The sequence below is a fragment of the Condylostylus longicornis genome, unplaced genomic scaffold (genome assembly GCF_029603195.1).
Source record: "Condylostylus longicornis isolate FDR11 unplaced genomic scaffold, ASM2960319v2 ptg000034l, whole genome shotgun sequence".
NCBI lineage: Eukaryota > Metazoa > Arthropoda > Insecta > Diptera > Dolichopodidae > Condylostylus > Condylostylus longicornis.
In genome coordinates this window covers 3,104,319-3,131,760 of record NW_026578003.1, presented here as the reverse complement: position 1 = coordinate 3,131,760, position 27,442 = coordinate 3,104,319, and the positions used below count along the sequence as shown (strand labels likewise).

The following is a 27,442-nucleotide window of genomic DNA, read 5'->3' as shown; positions in this document are numbered from 1 at the left end:
ACAACACATAAAAAAATGTAAAAATTTCAACAATTAAGAAATAATCTTATTATATCAAAAAGAAAGTTTCTTAAGAACACAGTAATAATTTAAATTCTTCCTTAAAAACATAAAGGCCAAATTATTTTTAATACAAAATTAAGAAAATTTAGAAATATCTTAATATTTTTTTCATTTGAAGAAGATGGGCAAAGCGGAAGGTGAGGTTTGGTCTTTGAGACGACGGAAATCTAGCTCTTAGACATGGTTGTAATGCTGCAATTGGTATAGAGCAGATGTAGGTGGTGATAAGAGTCAAAAAAGATTCTATAGGTTCAATTCCAATTTCCACTAAAAAAAATTATCAATCCAATAATATTTTGTATTAACGCGATTTTGAGATTTTTTTGCACTTGTACAACTTTATCCATTTTAAGAATATTAAGAAAACTTTTTTTCAATTCAAAAATAAATTCAGAAAGAAACAAAAATTAACATAAAAATTTGTGGTAGCAATGATTCCCACTTGGATAATTGATGAAAAATAAAACGTGATTAATATGCTTTTCATGTAAATCTTTTCGGTGAATCTCCTAAAACTTTATATTCAATGTCCTTTTTATATAATTGTTCATACACCTCATCTTATATACTTATAAATTGAAATTCGGATAAAATTCGATTTCCAATTGAATTTTCTCCTTGCGGATAATTTAAATTTCATATTTCCTCATAATTTTACTCGAAAAAAAAAGTAGTAGGAATTGAAAATTATTCAAAAAAGAAAATAAAATCACAAAGCTATTTTTCATTTTCCTAACATCAATCTTTTATACATTTTCATCAAATCACTTCATTCTAAATTCAAAAACAAAATGTTATCTCTATCGTAAAATTGATCACATTATTGAATTCTTTTAACCTTTTCTATTTTTGGTTTTTTTGAAAATTCCTTTTTTTTGGTGAAAAAAAATGTTGTTGCGTCGTATTAGAATATATGGAGAGCGTCATAGTCGCATCACTTATATAGTAGAAAATATACAGCAACACAGGTGAATCAACAATTTCTCTTCCATTCAATGTCAGTTTCTTATCAAATTTTATTTACTTCTCATTTCTTTAGTAGACTTTTAGAAAATAAGAAATAATAATTTTGACTCCTTTACGAGTATATGTGAATTTAATGAAAAATTCTTGAAAAGTTTTCATTTTTAAAATTCTGAATAATTGATGAGCGCATTAAATTTTAAAGAAACGAAACTCTATTCATACTAAAATACACTCGATTTTAATAATACAATAAAAAAAACTAATTGAGTTTATACTAAATTGCAAGCTCATTCGTTCATATTTACAGGCAGCGTATAAAAATTAATTAATTATTATGAAAAATACATAAGAAAATGTTATAAAGGACATATGAAATTACACTATAACAAAAATCCATTATATCAAACCAATCCATTTTCACTTCGTTTACATTATAAGCAGGAAACTAAACATTTGAATCTTAAATAAACCAAATTAACATTAAATGCAACAATTTCAATAAAGAATATTTAAATTGCATATATTACGGGTGACATTTTTAAACTGACAAATGCTTTTATGTTTAAACTGACAAATGCTTTTTTGTTGCTTTCACAATACTGTGCGATTCTATATCATTTTTGATGATACGCCAGCTAGAAGAAATGATGGAATCCCAAATATAACATTTAAAATTTTATTAATGTGTCTTTTAAGCAATCAAGGTGAAATTAAGGTCAATTTAAAGTTATGGAGGAAAAGTAATGATAATAACAAGTACAGTTCAATTTTTTTTGTTTAAATGTGATTTTTGCAAAACTGCAAATGGTAGACAAAGATCAAATCACAAAAAATTATTTACTTAGGTACGATTTGTTCTGTACACTTATTTGTACGTTCCTTGCTGCTCTATGATTCATTCCTTCGCCCATATGACCAGTCTGTTTTGCAGTTTTATAAAGAAATTTCTTTTTTAAATATTTCTACTTTTAAATCAATCATATGTTTTTATTTACAGTTCATATATAAAGCTCTTTCATATATAACAGTTTTTTGAAAATGCTTGCATAACCACACATATTACTTGGTATCACATCATACGTCAGCTACCATAAACTGTCATCACTAATGAAATTATCAATTTTTTCTTATGAACACTCTATACGTCTGTTATCCTTATTTTATTTTAAATTACATTGCACTTCATTTACTATATATACATATATACCAGTTTTTGCCCATCTACAATAAATATTATGGTTTAATTTTAACCGTATAATTCCTCTATAATATCAATGTCTCTTCAATCTACAAGAAGCGTTGACATTATAAGTATATTGGGCAAAAAAAAAATAAAATACAATAAGTACTTTTATAATATTGACTTAAGCACTTCATATATAGCCAATATGTGTAAATATTTTTTGTTAACCTCATTTTAATATTTTTTAATTCATTATCGATCACAAAGTAAAAATTTTTTGTAAAATAAAATTTTTACATTCGCATGAAAATGTGTTTTCATTTATATTATAACATATATACATACATAATTTAATATACATATATGTATACACAAATCTTTAGACTTCCGAATTATTGAATATTGTAAATGAATAGCAAACGTATATATTCCATTATAGCTTTAATCGACCTCATTTCATACAGTTTGCGAAATATTGTAATCAAACCAAATTCCATATGTCGGGTTTTTGACGAATACATTTCTCCAACTTAGAGAGACACTACTCTCTAAGGTAGCTAGAGAAATGTTTTACTACTATACCATACTAAGAAATGTACTAAGTAGAAAGAAACTAAACTTTTAGAAAAATGTTGGTCAGCCTGTATGTCTGTGTTTTCCTACACCTTGATTTCATAATAACTATACAATTTATTTATTGTAGTACTCATGTAATGCAATTGATCATGTGCTGTTCACATCAGATTTTTCAATAAATTTATGTATAACGAATTAAAAGAAATGAAAGCAAGGATCTTTACAACCTATTTGCAAAAGTTTTTTTTTTATTTTTTAAATGTGTTTAATTTATTATAATCACGTTCGAAATTGTTAACATATTTGAAACCAGCCATCACACTTTTTATTATTTTCTTTGTTTTTTTTTTTGGGTTTCCTTTTGTCTTCTTATTTTTTTTATTTTTCTTTTTTTGTTGATACCATGCATAAAGATTTGTCGCACATACAATTTAATGTCGTTAAGAATAAAAATTAAAAACAATGAGTGACAAGAACACCTTTTAAATTTAATTGTCGCGTTTATACGCGCACGAACGTTATGTGCATAAATGAGAACCACACATTTTCCAAATAAAGAAATGAAAATACAAAAGAAAAACAGCGTAAATTTAAATATTAATGCGAATTAAGTTGATGGAAGAATGGTATTTCTATATGAATGTGCGTATGTAGCACAAGTAATAGGTGATTTTTTAAAATTTTGGTTTTTAAATTTAAAGAAAATCTTTGAAAAATTTCAAATTAAAATGTTTATTAAATTTGATAAGTCGTTTGTTACCATTTAATTTTTGATATATGTATGTATAATATCATGGACAACACTACATTTCAACTACTCCAATTATAAGTGGTATTTTTTTAATATTTCGGCCGGAATATTACTAGAATTAATCATTTAATGTTGTTTTTCAAAGCTACAATGCCGGCTGATCATTATAAGCAAGAAATTTAAAAAAAAAACCATATAAAAGAGAAAAATTTAGAGGCAAAAATTTCATGAGCTCGATAATATAATGGAAAATCCGAATTATTGAATTAATTACTTACCGAGTACATTCTTATTTGAGAATATCATATTGAACAATAATTATTATTGGTAGAGTTTTTCGGCAACCGCCAGTTTCTCAACGATGAAATGGAAAACAAAACGATTTAATATTAACAACAGAAATAGATTAGGCGTGAAATATCAAAAATTAAGAGCACAAAAAAAATCCCCCCCTAAAGTATGTATTTATGTATGTTTATAAATCAGCATTACATCAACACATGAACATAAATTGAATTTTTTTTTTTTTGTTTTTATCCCATACAAAACACCACTCACTCTTCTTTTATACATTTTGTTTCTTTTCATTTTTTAATTTTAACGTAAAACGTAATGAGCCTTATAACTATTCATTTGGTTTTGACATACTGGTTATTTATTGCATATTATTTTTAAAATGGCAATTGCAGCAGTTGGGCTATTTGTTCAATTACATTAAAAATTCATTCATAATAATTACATATATATGTGATATGTATATATCCTACTAATAATGTATAATATGAGAGGATGTAAACATTTATAAAAGATTCCATTATAGTTTACATGTATAGTATATGTAATAAGTTTGATAATATAATAGTTGACTTACAAAATATTGTCATTATTGGAATGAACAGTGAACAATTTTACATTTATATTATATTGTGTAAAATAACCTATCCAAATGACTGATATAATATTTATATATGTAAGTATATATTATATAAATGTATTAGTAAAGGAAGTAGGAAAATATTTTTTTTAAAAAATTAAAAAGCTTAACATCTGCTTCATATACACACATACATATTATATATACATATGTGTATATTAAGAATGTATTTGATTGGAAATTATAACAATTAAACGATTTCATTTATTAACTTTATAATTATAAAAAAAAAATTAAAATATTTTCCATTTCATTCTTTTTGAATGTCTGTAAAGAAATTTTAAGTTTACAATAAATATTTAAATGAAGTGCTTAAGCTTTTTTCACTCAATATAATTTTAATAATTATTTTTTTATTTTTATTGTTTTGCTCTCTTATTCTTTCTTTTCAATGTAATCAAATCAATGAAAAATCATTCAAATATAAATTTTATATTAATTTTGTAATTTAATTAAATTGATAGATTTAAATATTAACCTTCTGTTTAATATATTAAGCACATTTACACGTTAAATTCACAAAGATATTAAATGATAAAAAAAAAAACATTATTTTCTTAATTAATCTTAAAAAAAAATTAAACATAAAGAAATTTTTTATAATAAATTTAATAATTAAAAAATGCGAAATTATTTTGAAATTTTTATTCTTTAAAAAATCATTTAAACATAAGCTGACCTCATTATAATTTATTTTTCAATTTTGTAAATTTTAAAATTTATGCTATAAAATATTTTAATTCTGAATTAAATTTTAAAACTATTTATTATGTATACAAAAAAATTAAAATAAAATGAACTCCTGTAAGATAGACCAACTAATAGAGGAGTTTTTCTATTTGTACCATATTCTCTCTGTAACACAAACTAATTTTGTAGCATATTTCTATTATAAACATGTAACTGTATATATAACATTGCTGAGCGTCGCAATTAATTCCCAATTAGCTATGTTTGTTTAATTCAAATTAGAATAATGTCTAAAATAGAACTATAATTAAATTATTTTTTTATAAACTTTCAATTCTTTTATTTATTCTAACGAAACCACAAATAATTTTTAAATTATGCAATTACGTGAAAAAATAGTGGCTGTTTTTTTTTTTTACCGTGATATAGCATAGTTGAACATGGAAATGATAAAATTGCCATTGAAATTAACCATTACCTGAAACCCATTTTAGTTTTCTTTCAAATTTTTTGATATTGTTTTTTTTTTTAGATTATAAGTTTTAGGGATCTGAAATTTTAGCATCCTTTAAATGTTAATAAATAGATTATTTTGTTTGAAGAAAATTCCCGCTGCCGTTTCAAGTTATTTTCGAAACTTTAAGTTTTCCCAGATTCTTTATGTGCTGAAAAACTGATGGTAAGTGCTAAACTCACCCAATTAACCCTTCAATTCGACCATTATGTTAACACCTCTTTCAATTTTCGTTTTGTCTCATCCTAAATATATGCAATCAAATAAAATATTTGTGATATATAAATTTGTGAATGAAAGTAATTTAAAATATAATAGTTACTAAATAAAATATATATACTAAAAAAATATTTTTATCCTACCATAGGAAATTAAACATCTTGTAGCATGTTGGAATTTATTAAAAAAAAATTACAAAATTTAAACACCAAACTAGCTAACAAAATAAACACTCATAATTTAAAAAGAAAAAAAAACTTTTTAAATTTTAAAAATTAATTATCAAAACTAATTATTTTACACTTAAAATGCATTTTTTTTTCTAATTCAACCACAAAGAAATGAAAAAAAAATTAAGAGAAAAATAAAAATTATTGCAAATTCTTATAAAAATTTTTTTTTTTTAATTTTAGTTTAGGAAGTTTAATTTTCTGTCTCACTTACCACACAAGTTTTATTTTCCTAACACAAAAAAAAAATAAATTTTTTCATAAAATATTTTTCTTTTTTATTTGTTTTTGTCGGTATCGGCATAGTTTTTAAAGTCACACACACAAATTAAATAAAAGTTTTTGATAAATTTAACAAAAAAAAATTTTTTTTTACATTTTCTTGACTTTGGTTTCAATATTTTTATTGTGGATTTTATTCAAATAAAGTAAAACAAAAAATTATTTACTTTAAATTTATTTGTTTATGAAATATTCAAAACTTTTTATATAATAATTGTTTAAACAATTAAAAATGCATAAGAGAACAATACCGAAAATAATATAAAACCCGTAAAAGATATAGAAATAGGGTAAATTTTAAAAATTCATTAAAATTCTCGATGTATACAGAACTATAAGTTCAATCATCAGATAAACAAAATATATATGAGTACGAGTATCTATGTATGAATTTATCGAATTTATTAAAATAAAACAAAACTTCTTTGAATTTCTAGCACACCTTACACTAAATTCACAAAAGAATGTGCTCAGCACACTCAATTTAATCTCTTGTACTTTTCATTGCTTCTCAAAATAAATTGTCAATACGCCAGTGTACATATTATATCGAAAGCTCTGTAATTTTCAACTAATTACAACACATATATAAATATAATTTTTTCACAGATCTTAATTTGTAAGCCTATTAAAGATTTCAAAAGCTTAAAAAACTAATGTTAATTTTTATAACATATTAAATATTAAAATAATCTACACTTATACATCTTTATTATGCCTATAAACAGCAACAAGAACAACAACAATAAAAATTATTATTAATTATTTTGACATTTCACATAGTGTTAATTGAGAGAAGCAACAAGTTTCTAAAATTAAATTTTATGCACTAAATCCATTTTTTGTTTTCTTATTCTTATGATGTTTTCTTTTCTTTTTCATGGTTTTTGCTCCTTAAATATCCTAAATTCTTAAAAATCCTTGTTAAAAATTTTTTAACTTTAAGCTTTTCCTAAAATAATTAAAACATTAAAAAAATTTTAATTTCTTTTCATTCATTACAAGTGAATATTATAACAATGTCACGTATTTGGTATAAACGTACATGTGTATGTGAAATGAAATATTAAGATAAAACGTAATAAAGAAATAGGGTAATTTTTTAAGTGTTTGATTTTAAGATTTGAAAAAAGAAAACACAGAAAATTTTAAAATTTCATGTAATTTTGCTTGATAAATAAATCGTTGCCATTTGTTTCTCAAAGATAATAACATGTAAATACCAACCCCGACTGGCAAAGGCGGAAGGCCAATTCCTGCTTTGTTAGGCCGAAGCTCTTTTGTGATAATGGAATTTTTGTAAGAAGCGAGTGTGAGAGCAAGGGTACTGGCACTCAGTAGGCGATCATAAGGATGCCGACAAATCATGTGAGAATTCTCAGACACTTCTTAACGGGACACTACAGGCTTAAAAAACAACTAAGCTATAGCTAGTTATAACTGGGATGGAGAGAACACCCCGTTGCACCTTGTTAATGAGAGTGAAGCATTGATCCATAAGAAAAGTTTAGGTGGATCCTCGCTGGTAAAATGTGTAAAAACTGCACCCTCTACATACAGGGTGTTGTTGCCCTAATACAAAAAAATCGCTTATTTGTACCTACATACAGTTAACAGCAGCTTATACCCAAGTGTGAATAAACAATATGAACATTTTTGTTTTTTCTTTTCCTCCGTACTTGGCCTCTAGAACGTGATTTTAAGAGAATATTACTCGTATCAAGTTAATTCGCAAATATACAAATCTATTTGTTTTTTTTTTTTTCTTTAGTTTATTTAATGTCCTCTTTCGTCTTCAAATCTTTATATATATGTATGTATATATTCATATATTTTGGTATGTGTACATATTTTTGGTATATACACTCTTGAAGAAAATGTAAGCATTTTCATATCTACTCTGTGTTCTATAACAAATATATTTGACAATCTTTAAATGTTACTATGGGAGATATTAGTTGTGTAAGATTGTTATTTTAGAATTAAAGAAATTACAAGTGAAAATTCATATGTGTATATATATAAATTTTGTATCTACTTTAACTACTTGTAAACATATATTAGATATATAATACAGCTGAGCATAATGTGTAAACAGAGTCGAATTTAGTCACGGAAAGTATATTCTCTAGAAATTGAAAATAGTGCTGGTTAAGCCAAATCATATGAAAAGTTAGCACCCAAAATAGAAATATTTGAGGGAAAATTTTTTAGCTTTATTAAAGAGCACCATTTAAGTCTAGATTATTTTTAGACCACTATTCGAAAACAGAATATTTTATTGTTTGTAGTTAAAGAAACCAAATATCAATGCAGTATGTACATACATATGTATTCAAAAATTTTACGCAGTAGAAGAGAAACTCTGAAACTTATAAAATCAAAGAAACGAATTGAATTAAAACCGAAACAACAAATTGTTTCCGAATCTGTCTTTTCAAACTCAATAAAACATCTTCGAAGATGCCGATACCTCCTCAAACGAAACGGAAAATAAGGGCTAATCCATATTTCATCAGCTATAATAAATTAACAAAATAAACTGTTTTAAATTAAAATCGATTTTTTAATTTTGTACTCCCTCGTACGAGTGGTGTCTTGACGTGTATTTAATAAGCCCGGCACTGCGTAAATACATATTGTGTATATAATTTATAAAATAATGTTTGTTATTCTATTTTTAATATATGTTATATAAAAGAAAAATCAAAATATCGTGTGAATTAAAAGCAGAATTAACAAACTAGAAACTTCAATGATAAGGTAAAATGATATTATGAAGAAAATTTATATTAAAGGGATTTGCATTTCAAGTGATTTTTATGTGAATCAACTATATAAATAATCATACTTATTAAATGTGATTTAACATATCATACGTATATAGAGATGAAAACAATTTATTTAAGTTTCTTCAACTAAGTAATAACGATTCGAATTTTTAATTTTGGTAAATAAGGAAAATAAAATATAATAATGCTTTTCCAATTGCTTATTTAGCGGAATGATGATTTAAAAATGCAATGTCCTTTGAATTTTTTGGAATTCTTAAATTAATTGTATTTCTCAAATAATATCAATCAATAGATGACACAACCTACTTCCTGATGATATTTTTTTCATTTAGTTTATTTAACAATAAGTTGATTAATTATAAACTGCTTGCTGTTACAACCAACATTAATTTCATTACAGTTTTGGCAAACAATTAAATTCACTTCTACCATATACAAACAATGGCTTACATATTTTTATACCCGTACGAACGTATGTTCGAAGGGTATACTAAATTTGCCTTACCGTTTGTAACGCTAAGAAATAACGGTCTTAGATATAGACTCAAGTGTAAGTTTTTGGTCAGCGTCAAATTCTGAGTTGATTTAGCTTTGTCTGTCCGTCCGTCCGTCCGTCCGTCCCAACGATAACTCAAAAACTAATTGAGCTAACTTCACCAAATTTTCACAAATGATTTATTGTAGTAAGTGCCAGAACCCTATTTAAATTGGACATGATCGGAGTACTGGTTCGGGTAGCTGCCATACAACTTCAAAATTTATTTGGCTATATCTCAGAAACTATAAAAGTTGTGGTATTGAAATTTCACACAAGCGAATATATTAGTAGGGCCAATGTGTCTCATAAAAGTCGTTGAAATTACTTGGTTCCTTCTGGTACCTGCCATACAACTTAAATAGTAGTTTGGCATTATACACAGTATTTTGAAAAACACACAGTACTGAAATTTTGCATAAATTAATATGGTAATACGGCAACTTAAAGTCATAGTCTGTCCCATAGTCAGTTATGGCATCTTTATTTGCACATAGGATAACGAATTCGTACGGGTATCACAGAGTTGACAAGGTCAACTCATTTTTTTTCTCGTTACATTTAAAATAACTTCTTATCTTTGCCTCATCTTTTCTTCAATTTAAACTTATGCTAGAACTCCACGGTTTCAGAATTGTCTCAATTAAATTTTAAACAGTGATAATCGAATAAGTTGTAAAAATAATTTTTACATGGTAATTCTTAGTTCAAGATAACAAATTTCTAATTTTATTGTGACAAAATAAATCGACATTATGAATATCTGCTTTGAATAAAATTACGATTTACTATTTTGTAAATTTGCACCTCTAAACCATCCACCAAATTATGATTTAAATTAAAAGCTATTTGGAACCGTTCATTTAACATTAACTTTTATTGCTTTGTACATTCAGTGCAGGAGAAATCTCAATTTACGATATAAACGTGAATTTATTTATTTTTTTATTTTTTCATTCCCTTTTATACAGATTTAGAACAAAATTATATAAAAGGGATGAAATTTAATTTCATAAAAAGGAATTTTTTCAAAAATCCCGTTTTCAAATTTAGAACAAATTCATTAGTGCTAAATTTTTACTATTTACATATAATATACTATATGTATAGATGGACTTTTATGAGTACTAAAATGGAAATTTCCTCTTCTAAAAGAAATTTTCTAAAATTATTTGAAAAATCGGAGTGGGTCCTTACTATTTAAATTTTCGAAGTATATGTGTGTTGAAAATGTTAAAATACAAAATTAAACATTTTTGATCAAAATTTCTTTAACTTAATTTGTCATTTTTTTTTAAACATAACATGATGATTATGTTAAGAGGTCTTAAACGATATCTATTAACATCTTTTGATAGGTAAAAATCTCATTTTATTCAAATAAAAAAATTATTCTATTAGTATTTTTAAAATTGCTGCCCTATAATAGAATATGAAATGTAAAAATTGATAACAAGGCTTCTTCATTTTAAAATTTCAAGATAAAAGGGCTTTTCTGCAACAAAAATTTTTAGAAATATCAGGGCTGTGAAACTGAACTAGAGGCCGATTTCACATTTTTTATAATAACTATCTGACGGACTTTGTTGAGAGTTAATATTTAAGTCAACCGGAAGTTGCTGACGAAATTTTTAGATAATTCGGATGACACATCACGAAATTCTATTAAGAGCCAAATTTACATTTTTGTAGCTATGTTAACTAAAAATTTACTAGTGCCCTTAAAATTTGAAAGTAATATTTAAATGGCATTTTCATAATTCATCACGCAACATTTTCGCTAAACTAGACAAAACACCTTGCACTCGATTATATGATGAACACATAAAATTTTTTTAATTTATTACAAATTCCACAAAAATTATTACTTTATTGCACTTAATAACACCTTAAATATTCTAAATATTTCAAGATTAAGTTCACGCAAAAAACAAAATTCAATATTTAATTTTCTCTTATTTCTTCAACTCTTTATTTACTCTCCGATTTACTCAATTTTTAAGTGAACAGACTCCATCACATGTACTATCTATACTGGCACACAATCGTACAGTACAACATAATATGTACATATAGGAGAAAATAGAAATTTAAACCGAATCAGGATTCACATTTCACCTTAATTTTAAAAAACTATTACAAATCTTCATTTAAATAAATAAATAATCAAGTAAAAAAAAAATTAAATTGTAATATTTTTAAAAATGAAAAAAAAAAAACACAAGTTTATAAATTTTTCTTCGGGCGAAAATTAAATATTTTTCACTATAGTTGAAGTCATTTAAAGTTTTTTTTTCTTCACCAACAAGGGCATCAAATTATTAAGCAGTAAAGTGGAAAAATTTACTTTATACTATCTAAAGATAATTTGTTAAAAATTAGAATATTTAAGAGGAGAAAAAAGCAAAAACAAACAAAAAAACCAAATATTTCCTTGACATTTAAATAAAAAATATACACAGACACACTACCAACCATACATAATATGTTTCACTTCTTTTCTAAAAAAGTTTCGTACTTATGTACATACACATAACACATTATACATACAACACTCACACACAAATTTAACAAGAGAAAAAGAAATGAAAATAAGTAAAATGTTTTTTCTTTTGTCTTTTTTCTTATTTTTATTGTTAAATTTTTATGCAAATACTTATGCTAGAATTTTTTCTTTTCCACTATCCCTCCCCCTCTCCTTCTACATTACGTTCAGTTCAGAATCATAGTGTTATCCTGTTTTATTTTTATTACATTAAAACTACATATATAACTACTATCAACCTTGAGCACCTGAAAACATTTAGTGTGAACCCTTAAATAGAAAAAAAAAAAGATGAAAAAAAGTTTAATAAAAATTATTAAAAAGAAATTTTGTGAATAAAAGTGTAAAAAACTAACACGACCTCTTCATAACGGTGTATGAAAATAAATAAAAGAAAAAAATTCCTTTATTTGTTTTCTTTTTTTTTGTTTTTGCCGCCAGGAGGACAATATGTTGTCGTTTGGGCGGATTAGTTATAGTGTTCTCGAGTTCTTTTAATTTTTTGTTTTTAATTCAGTTTCCTCTTCAAACTAATTCAATGTATTTACCAGTGTAAACCAAATTTAAGCAAATGTTTGCAAGGGAGAGAAAAATTAATAAAAAAAAAACATTTTAAAAATTTTGTAAATTTGTAAAATGTGAAATCCAAAAACATTTTATTAAATTTATGAAAATTTTCTATATTATTGAAAATGATTTAATAATAAAATTATTGATTCTTGTGTATGTACATATATATAAAAAGGACTTAAAGATTTTACAATTTCTGTATCACTCGCAAGAAAACAATCACTGGCCACAGCGTCTTATATGCGTCTACAATATTCCCTTAAGTCCCATCCCCTTATCAAACCAATAAAATTTTTCGTAATTTTACAGCATATACCCTTACCTTTTTTTTCAAATTTGAGCTCCACTATACTGACAGCCACCGCCACCGTCCCCAACTTTCTATGACACGTACTATTAAATTGTTTTGTGCACTAACAAAATCCGATATTCTTCTTTGTGTAGATTGTAGAACCATGTTGTTTTCCAGTAAATGTTTTCTGGTCATGTGAAACATATGCATGATTTACAAAAGCCATATGCGAATTTGCTTTTCTACAAAATCTTCTTTAGATTTCAAAAAACAATTTATATATTTAAAAAAATCAAAACTCCAAAACTGTTTAGTATTAAAATATTCAAATAATCGAAATTTCGAAAGTCATAAAGACCTGTTAAAAGTTATATTTTAAAAAATAAATATGAACTTACATATATACATATATATATTAATTTAAACGGTGAAAAAGTTTTCCCCCACTTAAAAACTTAATTTTTATCTAAAACTCTTGTTTTTCTTTTTTTTTTGTTTGTGCTTAATATTTTTTTTCTTATTGTTGTCGCAAAGTAAAAAATTTCATTTTAATCGAGAGAAATTTCTCCGAAAAGATTTATGAATTAAATTTGTTAAAGTTGTGTGCTTGCGTTCTTAAAAAAATTTTCTTATATATAGTTGCATTAATAATACCCAAAAAGAAATAATGAAAAAAAAATTATAAAATTAAAATTTAAACTTTAATATTGTACTCGTATAGTAAAATTTTCTAAGTTAAAGTTTATATTTAAAAACTTTTTATCTACTCAGTAAGCTCGAAAAAAAAACAAGTTAAAATATTTTAGAAATCCAAACAAAGCGTTTAAGTTATTTTTTGTACGCTTTTAAAATTACAAAAATTATTGTAACTTCCAATAGAAAATTAACATAATCACACATTTGACCCAGTTTAATATGCACTCGTACAACAAGTACTATATGAGACCAACGATACGTCATGGAAGAAAATTTTATTTTGATTGAAAAGGATAAGGTCACATTGTATAATAAAATAAACGATAGTAAAGACCAAAATGTAAGTATATATTTGTTTTATAATGGTTGTATCCTTTATTATTATGATAAATTATAAAACATTTATGTTGGTATAAACATAATAGAAGTTAAAAATAAAAAAACAAATACAAAGAAAAAAACAAAATAGAAGCTACATATATGAAAAACGATTTAAAAGTATAATGCTTTTGAGAAAGAAAAGAAAACTATTTCTTATAGAATAATTATAAAAAAAAAAAGTTATATTAAGTATAATGATTTAAAGGAGCTAGTCCAGTGTTATATAGTACAGTTCAATTCTCCTATCATCCATATATTACCGTGATTTTTAAAATATATTGTATTTCAAACACCATTGCGGAAATTTAATTCTTTAATACATAAAAATACATAAAATGTATGTACTTATATTAATTATAATTCTACTTTCTTTGTATGTTGAATCAGCTAAATTTCAGCTGTAAATGGAAGCGTTACACGCATTTGAAATGATGATCCTTTAATCAATTTTCAGTAAAACATTATCTGGAAGGGTGGCAGTTATATTCATTTTCGAACTTTAAACCAGTTTAAAAAAAATATACCAGACTTTTCCTGCATTTAAATATATGCTTATAACTTTAGAATTATGCGGCATAGAGTAACCATCGAAATTGGTTTTATAAGCAATTGATTGGCCTTTATTTTGGGGATTGGACAAGCAATTGATTGGCCTTGTCTTACAATCAATTTCGTTTGAGCCACAGTTTTTTTAAATAGAGATGTTTCTCTCATAAGTAGGCCATTAAACGGTAATGCCTTTAAAAACTTGTGAAAAATCCAAATTTCATACATTTTATTTGAGAAATTTTGTTAATTCCAGTGTAAAAGTAACCAATAATTAGCAATTTCAAATTTAAATCGAGTTTGTGGAAAATTCATTTTCTTAATTTTCTTTATCACCTTTTTCTCTACTTTTATGAAAAAACCAAAAAGTTCGATAACATATCTTTCTTTTTGTAATTTACTATTTGTATTTTTAAAATTTTTTTCTGTCACCAGTTTATTTATCCAAAAATTTCGAGTCTCGCTTCTTCTCACAGATCACATTTCACGTCTAGTAGAATGCCAAAAAATGCGACGTGATAAAAATATATGACGCATCTGTTTTTATGAAATCCTTACGCATTTAAAAAAAAAATTTATTTTTCACATTATTTCATTCTAAATAAATTAAATTCAAATATCTACCTATGTTCAACAAAAAAAAAATTTTCAAATGATTTATCACACCCCAATTGTGCTTTTCCTTTTCACTTTTATTATTTTTAAATGTAAATATCCTTATACATAAAACTTTTACCTATTTATTACAATCATTACACATAATAAAATCTAATAAAGCTTTATAATAATAAAAGTTAATATTTTTTTTATAGTTTTATACACTAATAATATTTAAAAATAAAAAATTATTCATTTACAGCTATAAGAACCGCTTCAAAGGATAATAATGTAAACCATAAAAAATTACTTTATATACATATAATATAAAAAATATCAAAGGATAATAGTATTTTTTTTTATATTTTATATTTGTGTTTTTTTTTTATTTGTTTATATAAGGTACAAATTTATATATAATTGAGAAGTTGTATATTGTTTTTTACATAATAAACAAATATCAATATGTAGATGCAATACAAATTTACAGATTTATAAGAGAATCCTTTAAAAAGTACTCTTTACAATAAATACCTACCTATACCTATATAATATATATATATATATATATATCCCTGCTCATGTATTTAAATAATATTTTTTAGTCTCAATAAATTTTATAAAATAAAAACAAAAATAAATTAAAATAGTTCAAAAAGTACATTTGAAAATACAAATTAAATTGGTCATTAGAGAAGAAACTTCTGTAATATAAGATGAAGGGATAATGTTATACTTATATACAAACATATATATACATATATGTTTAAAAACATTTTTTTGTTTTACTTTTTTTTTGTGTATGATGTGATATTTTTATAATTCAATTTGTTTTCATTTTAAAATAAAATTATTTTGAATTTAATTACAAACACATACACAATATATATACTCGTATATATATGATTGTACACTATATCACCAACAGTATACTCTCGAAAAATTTTAAACAGTCAACAACTTGGCATACTATTGCTGACGCAAGAAGCCAGTGCAGCACGTCAGTAAACAATTTCTTATAATATAACGTACGTAAACGTTAATTAAAAATTTAAAAGTACATTTGCTGTGGGTATAAAGTGTTACCAGAAAAAATTGCATAAATTCGCTTCACAACTGCGAAACTGATAAACAATCCCAATATATAAGAAATTATCCATTAAAACAAAAACACCGCACATCATTAGTGTTTATATGGAAAAAGTAAGCCTTTGGTGGTATGAGGTTATTCTAAATTTTAATTAGATTGGCATGTATGTGTAATTAAGAACTCCTATAATATACATACAAAAGTAAAAGAACAAGTTTGTTATAGAACGAACGAACATAATTTTTAAGATACCCTAGTGTTTTATTGTATTGATTATAATTTTTATGTTGTAAATAAATAAATAAATTAATTTTACTATTTAAAAATGAATCTACTTATTAGATATATACGAGTACATACGTGCATATATACATATTATGTACTGCTTCATTTTAGTTTTAAAATTATTGTAAATATTTTAGCATTCCGATATTACAGTATTCAATATTTATATCAGTTTAAAGAAATAATTTATGAATCATGAATGAAAAGATTAAATATAAAAAAGTAAATGCATACATACATACACATATACTCAGTATATGAATTTCACTTTACTTTTCTATATTCTCATTGCAAATAATTTTTCATTTTCAAAATATGTATAGTAATAATTAATGTAAAAATTTCATGTTATAATAACAGAATGATGCTCATTTCATTGAAAAGTGTTATACAAATGTTTTACCCATATAAAAATATGCTGTATTTTCTCTTAGAATAAAAGACTTCTCTTTACACTAAAAAGGTACAAAAATGTACTAAAACATGTTGGTGAGTACTACATAATGCAAACATTGAAATCTCTTAAAATATTTTCGAGAAATTTACAGATAATTCGAAAACCTTATTGTACAACCATGTTCTATATTTTTTTAAATTTTAGAGGTACATATACGAGTATGTATTTATGTCGTATGTATATGGAATATAAAAGAATTTGATAACAATTTTCTTATAATAGATTACCACAAAATGAACTATCTATTATTCTATGTCACATGACTCCAAAGTTATAGGCATTTATTTATATACAGGAAAAATCTGGTACTTTTTTTTCAACAGGCTGTATCCTGTTTCAATGTTAATCAAAAACTATATCGGGTCTGCAAAATCAACTCAGCATTTTCCATATAATGTCACACACACATGGAAACAGATGATGTCAAATAAAATCGTCAACGGTAAGAATAAGTTTTTGGCTATTTTACCGTTCATTAAATTCGCAGCGGTAATTTCGCTTCATTCTCGCCAGTCCCATTTATATAATATGTGTATTTTATTGAATTTTGACACTTCATTACCGCGGAAAGTGACCCTTGTTCTCTTTTCAACTTTATACTTTTGTATTTTGATATTAATTTTCCGATTTCTAGTCACTAACTAGCACTTAGGAGAGCAAAACCTTTTGTTAAAAAATGACAAAAGATATTTTTGTTTTTAAATGACAGATTAATGACACCAAACAGCGTAATTTACAAGAATATTCCTTAATAGATGGAAGTATATTTGTTAGAAATACAAAGCGATAAAATTTATGACTACGGGGTTGAAAACGATCTTGTTACAAAAAAAATCTACTAGCTAGTTTAAGTAAAAGGTTTCACAATGTATGCCGTAACATTCAAAAATGTATGCTGTAAACTTTACTAAATTGTTTAAGTCCACTGATGCACGAAAAGTGAATAAAACATTTCTTAATCTTTTCGCAATATTAAGAAAGATGATAATATCTAATATTGTACGCACAAATTCGATGACACAAGTACGACACGGGTGTTAGCATCGTGAAAACATAGTTTATCCAAACTGACAACCGATGTCGCTGATAAACTATTGTCGAGCTGCCATTGCTGTATTTTCAACTCAAAATGAAAGAGATAGAAACTGGAAGATAAAGAAACATATTATTTTTTTTACTGAACAATTTTAGAAAGGAAGGAAAAGGTGTTAAAACATCGGCTTTTGATTAGAGAAATTTTGTTACAAAAAGTAGTTCAAATACACTTTATTCATAATAAAATTTCTAAAAATCAAACTACTTTAATCGTTCTTAATTCATTTTATATTATGAAAAGTTAATAAATAAAAAATAAAGCAAGAAAAAACTAGTTCAAAAAATACTGTGCCGGCTTAAAGAAAAATTTTTCTAAATGAAAATGGCTGCGGATGGCGTGGATATCGATTTGTATGGAGATGATTTAGATCAAGATTCCCAGGTAAAACAAAAGCATTTTAACTTAGTTATAATCACGCATAAGTTTAAAAAGTGGTAATTTTTATGTATATAACTTTTTAGTTCGTAAAACAAGAATTTGATGGTGAGGCAGTGGATTTATATGATGATGTTATAGCAACTGGTCCAAATGACAATGACGAAGACGGAACTTCTTCTTCCATAATACAAGAAAGAGGAGACGGTGAAACCAATGGATCATATAATTCTAGTGGTCCAGGTCAACATATTGGTAGAAAATACCAATTATATGTTGGAAATTTCACTTGGGTAAATTTAAAGAAGTTATAATTATCGAGGAAATCTTTTTTAAATTGTTTTTATAAGTAATATCAAGACATTTAAAATTGAATAAGATTACGATTAAAATTAAATAAGATTATATTTTATTCAAATATAATTTGAAATAAATAATATATATGTATGTGCGTTCATATTACATTCACGTAGTATTTGCTAAATAAGCGTAACTACAAAACTCAATTTAATTTTGAACTCCTAGCAATACAGAACTTAATTTAATTTTAGTGGACAACTGATCAAGATATCACAAATGCTGTTCAAGAAGTTGGCGTTAATGATTTTCAAGAAGTTAAATTTTTTGAAAATCGTTCAAACGGGCAATCAAAAGGATTTTGTGTTATATCTCTAGGTTCGGAATCTAGTATGAGGCTTGTAATTGAAAGGCTACCGAAAAAAGAATTACATGGTCAAAATCCTGTCGTAACATTACCAACAAAACAAGCACTTAATCAATTTGAAAGCCAACAAAAAACGCGTCCAGTTCCTCCACAACAAAACGGACCACGAGGTCCAGTAAATATGAGTGGAATGCAACCACATCCTGGAGGACCACCACCACCAGGTCATCAACCACGAATGATGAATCCAAATATGCAGGGGCCACCAGGTCAATATAGGCCACCTCATATGGGCCCGCAAAATATGCAAGGACCCCCAATGCAAAATCAAGGTCCTCCAAGAATGCAGGTATGTTCTAAGAAATTTTATGATTCAGATTTTGTAATAAACGTAAAATTTTATAATATTTTATTATATTTTTGATAAGAAAAAATTAAACAATAGAAATAAAATAAAAGAGTTATAATTAATTGTAGTTACAATATTATTTTTAAAAGAAATTCAAAAAAAAAATGTTGGGTTCAACTACAAAGTAGTAATAGCATATAATATTTAAAAATTATAATTATTACATTTTCTTTTTTAAATAATAATGTATATACGTACACATTTGATATATATGTATATATACCTATCTTAAACTGGATAAGAATTAATAAAAAGAAATAGTTCTTTTTATAATAGAATTTGTTTGAAATTTTCACACACTATCATAAGTATTATAACTTAATAGATGAAATATTTTATATTTTTTAATTTAAAAACAGCGTATCTTATTAAAATAAATAAGTACATCTTTTATAAGAATCAGTCATAACATTATTGCTTTTTCTTATATTAATGAAAAAACAATTTTTTTTTTTGTTCCTTATTCCTTAACTTTTGAAATTAGAATATTGTAAAATTGATCTCAAAATCTATATAAGTTATACATATAATGATATATATACATATTTATAAAAACTTCAAATTACAATTTTATATTAAAAAGAAATATATTAAATTAATACTGGGCATATGTATAATAATTTTATATTTATTTTGAGGGTATTTATTTTAAACGAATTACATAAATATTCTCTTTGGAAATTTTTCATTTAAAATATAAACAAAACCAAAATTTGTATTGTTTTATATTAAAATCTAATGTAACATTAGGATATAACTGATATTTTTAACATATTGCATTACAAATGCAGTAAAAAAGGCATTGAAAGTGTCTATAAAAAAATTAAAACAAAATTAAAATACCTATAATAGTTTTGGACGTAATATTTGATTTTTACAAATTCATTATTTATAGAATTAGCGATTCCCGCTATTTAGAGATAACGAAACTTCAAAGGTATAAAACTCGAAAAAAAAACTTTCAATTAATTTTTATTCAATTTATTCAACTTTTTAAAACGTATTTGATTATTTTAACAACTATCTACTCTTATATGTTGATATTTTATATCAAAATATCAGTTATGATCCTATTACAAAAATTTTTTAATTATATTTTATTCTCTTTATTTTCTTTCGTTATACATTTTGTTTTCTTTAATTTAAGGAATTTGTTCAGCTAGAGAACAAGTTCTATTATTTATAATATTTCAAATATTTTAAATAAAGTATAATATTTAATAAGTATAATTTATGATATATGTGTATATAATAATCAATTTCAATTTTTAACACTAATATAACTCATAAATGTATCAGTATATCAGAATATATAAATATATACATGTTATATATATATATTTATTTATTTTATTTATGAAAATGTAAATTTAACAGTTATCCTTAAAAATGCTGAAATATAATCGCATATTTTTAAACTTTTTAGAAGTTAAAGATTATTTGTAACAACCGATATATAAAAATTTCCATTTATATGTACAACTTCTTTTATGTATGTTCCACAATATTAATATTTTTAATAAATTATTGAAACAAAATTATATAAAAAGAAAAATAGACTAAAATTTTAACGATAGTACAAATAACTTTAATTTCAACTTCAAAATACATGAAACATTTTCTTTAAAATATTTTTTGTAAAAAAAAAAAAGAAATTAAAATGAAAATATTTTGTTCAAATTATTTCATATTTCATCTTGTATATTTCGTAACTCAATAATTTAATTAATATTAAATTATAACAATATTTATATATATATATGTATTATTATTTAAAATTTAACTGCTTCAAAAAGTTTTATATGCATTGACGCAGCACTTGTTCAAACAGTGTATTAAATTGTCTTTGACTCTTTAATTTATTATCACACTTAAAAACTTATAAAAATTGTATATGACTTTTTTTACCGAATTTTTGTTTAAGAATATAGTACATCTAATATTTATTGTTACTAATATTTTTTTTTTATTTTTTGTTTTTCTCTTGAAATCGCGCTAAAAATATTTTATTCCGTAAAAAAAAATAATTCATTTGTATAAAAAAAAGAAATGTTTTAATTCTTATACGATAATTGGGTATAATAAATTGTAGTTATGTATTTCTTTAATTTTATTACTTAATAATAAGTAAAATTATATAATATTAATATTTTATTATATCAAAAAAAAAAAAATACGTTAAAAATTTATGATCGTTTTTTATTTTCTTTTTATATAAATTTAATCTTAAAAAATAATATTTTAATTTTTATCTATTTTGATTTTTTTAATTAAATATAAATGACTGTGATAATTTTGTAGATAAAAAAAAAATTTAAATAAACTTTTTTTAAAAACAAATCAAAAATCTTTTTAAAAAGCACTTTATTCCTACGACTGTTTAAATTGACATTAAAACTTTTTCTCCTAATTAATTAAATTTTCAAGGCCTTACCTACTTAATATTTCAAAAATAATTTATGGGATTATGGAATATTTTGAAATTTGGATTTCATATTTCTCCTTAAATATTATAAATGGTCCTTTATATTATAAAGAGTTTATTAAAATGTACAGAATTTAAAAGGTAATCAAAATTTCTTTAAAGCAACTAGTCAAAAATATTTGTTAGCAACTTATTGAAAAATGAATTTCAAAAATATAAGAGAATAATTCGTTAAATTCAAAACATATTCAAAAGAATTTTACACCTATTAGTTTAACTAAATATTAATTTTCAGACTCCTTCTAAAATAAATACATACATAGTTCATCGTCATAGAACAATCATGAATTTTATATTTATGTATTCAAAATCAGTAAAGAAAGTAATATAAAAATTTTATGCGTATATTTTATTAGAAAAAGTCGTTTAATTTTAGATTAAAAAATCTAAATAATTTGACAAAGAATCGTACTTTCTAAACTTTTCTTCTTACGAATAAAAAGAATTTTTTGCTTAATGTAATTATGAAATTCTATTTGACAAGACATTTCATATTATTTTTTGTAAAAACAAAAATTTTTGGAATTTCATAATACAGTGATATTAAATTTGATGTCACTTTAAAACTTATTTATTTAAGTAACTCATGTTCAAACTAAATCGCACTTACAAATGATTGAATTTCAATATAAAATTAAAGAATTTCCTTAAGTAACCTAAAACCAAAAACTGTTTTAAAAATCACTGTTAATAAAATAAATCCAATATTCACATAACGTTAACTGGTCTCACAAAAAATAATTTAAAAAAAATTAAGTGAGGATCAATAATTTATGATTCGTACGCACAATAAGAGTTTAAAGAAATAAAACCTGTAACTAATAGTGCAAATCAAAATGCCCTATTTTCGTAACTAAACAAATTATTTACTGAATTTTGAACTTTTGATTTATAAAAAAATATTCTGAAAGGGCATATATCAAAATAGCATTCTAATAATATGAAGTTTGAAAGAATACTTGTTTTACAAATTTCAAATAAACTCTTTTGCTCCTTATGTGAGAAAATAAAAAAAAATCAAGTATTATTTTCAGATGGTTTTTATAAGTTATGTATAAAATATAAATCATTAATATAATTGTTGGCAAACTATTAATATTTGAATCTAGATTAAATTATAATAAATTTTATCACTACTTTTTTAAATATATTTAATTCATTAAATTTATTGAAATTTCTAAGACAATATAATTTATCTAGATTCGAATAAAAAAACATATTATATAAACTTTTTATTTATCATTTTTATATTTATGTTATGAACATTCATTTTTAATAATCCTAACTGAGTAATTCCTTTTATATGATAACAATATTTTATTTTTCTGTTTTTATAAATATAATAATTTTTCTTCAATAAAATTAGTTCTTTTAATCTAACATAAATTAATTAATTAAATACATGTATTATAAAAAAAAAACTTAAATTTTAGCATATATAACAACCCTTTGAAAATGCATTCTCATATTAAATTTATAAGTAGCGTACTTAATATTATTATATATATATATATATATTATTTAATTAAAATATTTATTAAAATATAAAAATATGTAGTTTAATTTTAAAGAAATTTTGTTTAATTAAATATTTTTTTTTTAAATAAACAATATTTTTGTTCGATTATATTTATTATGTTTGCGGGAAAAATTTAAAATATCACAGCCTCCAATGCATCAAGGTGGTCCTCCTGTTCAACAAATGGGTCAAGGACCTCCAAGATATCCAAATCAGCCGCCACCACAATGGAATGGTCCACCAAGACCGCAAGGTCCACCTAGACCACAAGGTCCCCCAGGTTCAATGCAACATAGACCACAAATGGTAAAAATAATAAATACTTGTAATCATTTTTATATAAAAACAAAAGCAAAAACCTATTATTCTATATTTCTATGTATATGTTTAATAAAAAATAATTTATTAAAATAAAAACAAAAACGAAAATATTAAAATTTCATACTGAATTTACATAATTAAAAATGATTAAAATTGAAACAATTTTATAAAATATAGCATTAGCATTAATTTAATTGTAATTTAAATAAAATTTTAATTAAAAATAATTTTAGTTTAGGTATTAAGAATATTGTTACACTAAATTAACAACCGCCAACACCAATTACATACACATATTTAATGATTGTAAGCAATAAAAAACATTAAGATTGAGTTATTAAGTAAAATTATTCTGAAATTTCATTGTTCTTTCTCACTTTTAAAATTGGAGTCTCTCACAAGATATCATTCATTAACCATAAGATATTGTCATGTACCATGCACAAATTAAATTGATACTGAATTTAATTAATTACAAATACATATCTAACTATGTATTTTAAAAAATTGTTAACCAACAATATAATTAAGTTTATATAAGAAAACTTTAGTAAAATTAAAATTCAAATATTTTGGCACTGTATTAACAAAATTATTTGCTTAAAGTAATTGGAATTTCTAGGTTGTAAAAAAAGCAAATTGGAACAATTTTATACATTACCAAAGTTTTAAAATATAACTTATTTAATATTTTACTTTATAAGATATAGAAACAATATAAAAAAATGTTAAATTAATTTAATTAAATGCGAATAATTGCTTGTAAAATTAATAACATCTGAAAAAATACTTTTTTAGTTACTTTATATATATTTACAAGAAGCTCAAAGATAATTTATAGCAGCAAAACAAAAAAACGAGAAACCAAAATTCATTCAATTATTGGAAACTATTTAACTGGAAAATATAAATAGTTAATAAAAATTATTGTGGAAAGCTTGGTAATGAAACTCTACGTCCTTAATATTTAAATGTTCCCGGTATAAACATGAATTTAAAAATTTTATAACAAAAGTTAATTTGAAAATATTTTATCACATTTTTTTACATAAGAATTAAATACCTTTTAAGAAATTTATTAAAAAATACACTTAATTTTTAATATTTTATTTATAAAGCTAATCATTTTTAAATGTGAGAAAAATTGTCTTAAAATTTTTTGTAAAAATTTGATTAACACTTATTAAAAATTATCTCCTAACCATTTTAAATAAAATTTCTTAACTTATCTATTTTGTACGTTCTGTGTAGAATCAAAAATATTTATGACTCAATCTAATGCAATTCTAAAGTGTATAAATGAATATTACAAAATGTGGTTTTCAGCTTAAAATTCAATTAGTTTTTGGTAAAATTATACTTAACATAACTTCTGAAAGAAAATTGTTTTAATTTTATAAAAATTATATTAAAATTTTTTGGCTATTTCCTTTTCGTTAAGACATAAAAAAAATAAAATGAACTAATTAATTTCTTAATAAAAAAATTAATATTAATTTTAAACTGAAAAATCATGTATGTATTTTAGTTTCAAGGACCTCCAGGGCCCGGAGGAATGCCACCAAGAGGTATGCGTCCTGATTGGAATAGGCCTCCAATGCATGGTGGTTTTCCGCCACAAGGTCCACCTGGACCACAGGGGCCACCACATATGCAAGGTCCACCCAGAGGACCACCGCCACAAATGGGCGTTGGTGGTCCCCCAGCACCACATGTTAACCCTGCATTCTTTAATCAAGGTATAAAAGTAATAAGCACAAATAAAATTATGTGTTATTTTACAAATATAAAAGTAAAACAACATTAAATATGTACATTATATTTAGGTGGACCACCACAAATTCAAGGAGGTCCTCCAATGCCACCACATGCTGGACCACCTGGTCCACCACAACAACAAATGAATATGCCGCCGCAACACGCAGCACCTCGTGGCCCATGGCCTGGTGGTCCGAGTAAACCACCATCATCCGGTTTCCCAGAACAACAAACTATCGTTCCTGCTTTAAGTGAAGTTGAATTTGAAGAAGTAATGAGTAGAAATCGAACAGTTAGTAGTTCAGCAATAGCAAGGTATTTTTATAAAATTTAAGTTTTTATATATTTATTTTACAAACATAATTGTATAAAATTTATAACAAATCCACCTCCTTAGAGCCGTTTCAGACGCCGCAGCAGGTGAATATTCGAGTGCTTATGAAACTCTTGTTACAGCTATATCTCTAATAAAGCAATCTAAGGTGGCCGCTGATGAAAGGTGTAAAATATTAATTAGTTCATTGCAAGATACTTTACATGGTATTGAGGCAAAAATTCATAGTCGGCGAGAACGGTCAAGGTCTAGAGAACGTTCCCACCGCTCAAGACCTCGAAGAGAGAGATCAAATTCAAGATATAGAGAAAGGTCAAGGGAAAGGGAGAAGTAAGTGAATATGAGTATTTTCATACATTTAAAAAACTGCGCTATGGTATTAATTTATTATGCAATTATGGATTTCTATTTGCAATAAGTTAAAATATTTTGTTTACCAAACATAATATGCAAGCAAATACTAAGAGTTTTTAAAAAATTCAAATGGGAATCAATAATTGAATCCTAAATAGACAGTACATCATATAATTTTTATATTTCAACTGTGTGTTCAAATTAACTTTTCAACTTAATTTTATTTTAAACCTATTTTCTTTAAATTTCATAAAAATACAAATAGTAAGAAAACGAAATTAATATTGTTTTGCAAAATTTTTATTTTTTTCATTCTTTTTTGTTTTTTTTTCTGTTTTTCTTTCTGATACGAATTTTCCTTTCTAAATTATGAATATTATTTAATTCTCAAATACTTAAAATATTAAAAACACATGCTTTTCTTAAAAAAATATAAAAAAAAAACCAAAATATTATATCAGCCGATATCGTTCTAACAGTTATCGTGAAAGTGGCAGGGACAGATCTAGAAGCAGAGAACGAGATCGTGGTGGAAATAGCGATCATTATCGGGAAGAAAGGTATGAAATATCATTTAGAAATACAAATATTCAAAAGTAGTTTTCAGTGAAGTAATAAATAAATTTTCTAATTGGATGATAATACTTTTAGCGGGAGATCTGGAAGACCAAGAAATAAATCTCCAGAACAGGTAGCTGAACAAACCAGCGAAACATCATCAAAACGAAGCTATTATGATGAAAGATATAGATCAGAACGTGATCGTGGTGATAGAGATCGGGAGCGGGAACGCGATCGTGATAGAGAGAGGGATAGAGAACACCGTTCAAGACATTAAAATTTATAATGGCAAAATAAATAAAATTCCAAAAATTATTAACAGATTTACGTCTGATTAAAATAAGTATTTGTGCAAAAAAAAAAAAATAA

At 24.4% G+C, this 27,442-nt stretch overlaps 1 protein-coding gene across 2 annotated transcripts; it reads left to right on the top strand.

Moving 5' to 3' along the window:
- Positions 1–18,391: 18,391 nt before the first annotated feature.
- LOC129608726 (cleavage and polyadenylation specificity factor subunit 6) lies at positions 18,392–27,442 on the top strand. Of its 2 annotated transcripts, none has more exons than XM_055520399.1 (9): positions 18,392–18,674; positions 18,755–18,961; positions 19,220–19,681; positions 23,893–24,051; positions 25,595–25,805; positions 25,893–26,139; positions 26,222–26,488; positions 26,992–27,072; positions 27,164–27,442. In XM_055520399.1, exons 1-9 carry the CDS (start codon positions 18,609–18,611, stop codon positions 27,348–27,350), a joined length of 1,887 nt encoding a protein of 628 aa, XP_055376374.1. In that variant the 5' UTR covers positions 18,392–18,608; the 3' UTR covers positions 27,351–27,442. The 2 variants fall into 2 exon arrangements, with proteins under 2 accessions (XP_055376374.1, XP_055376373.1); XM_055520398.1 differs by having other exon boundaries at positions 26,974–27,072.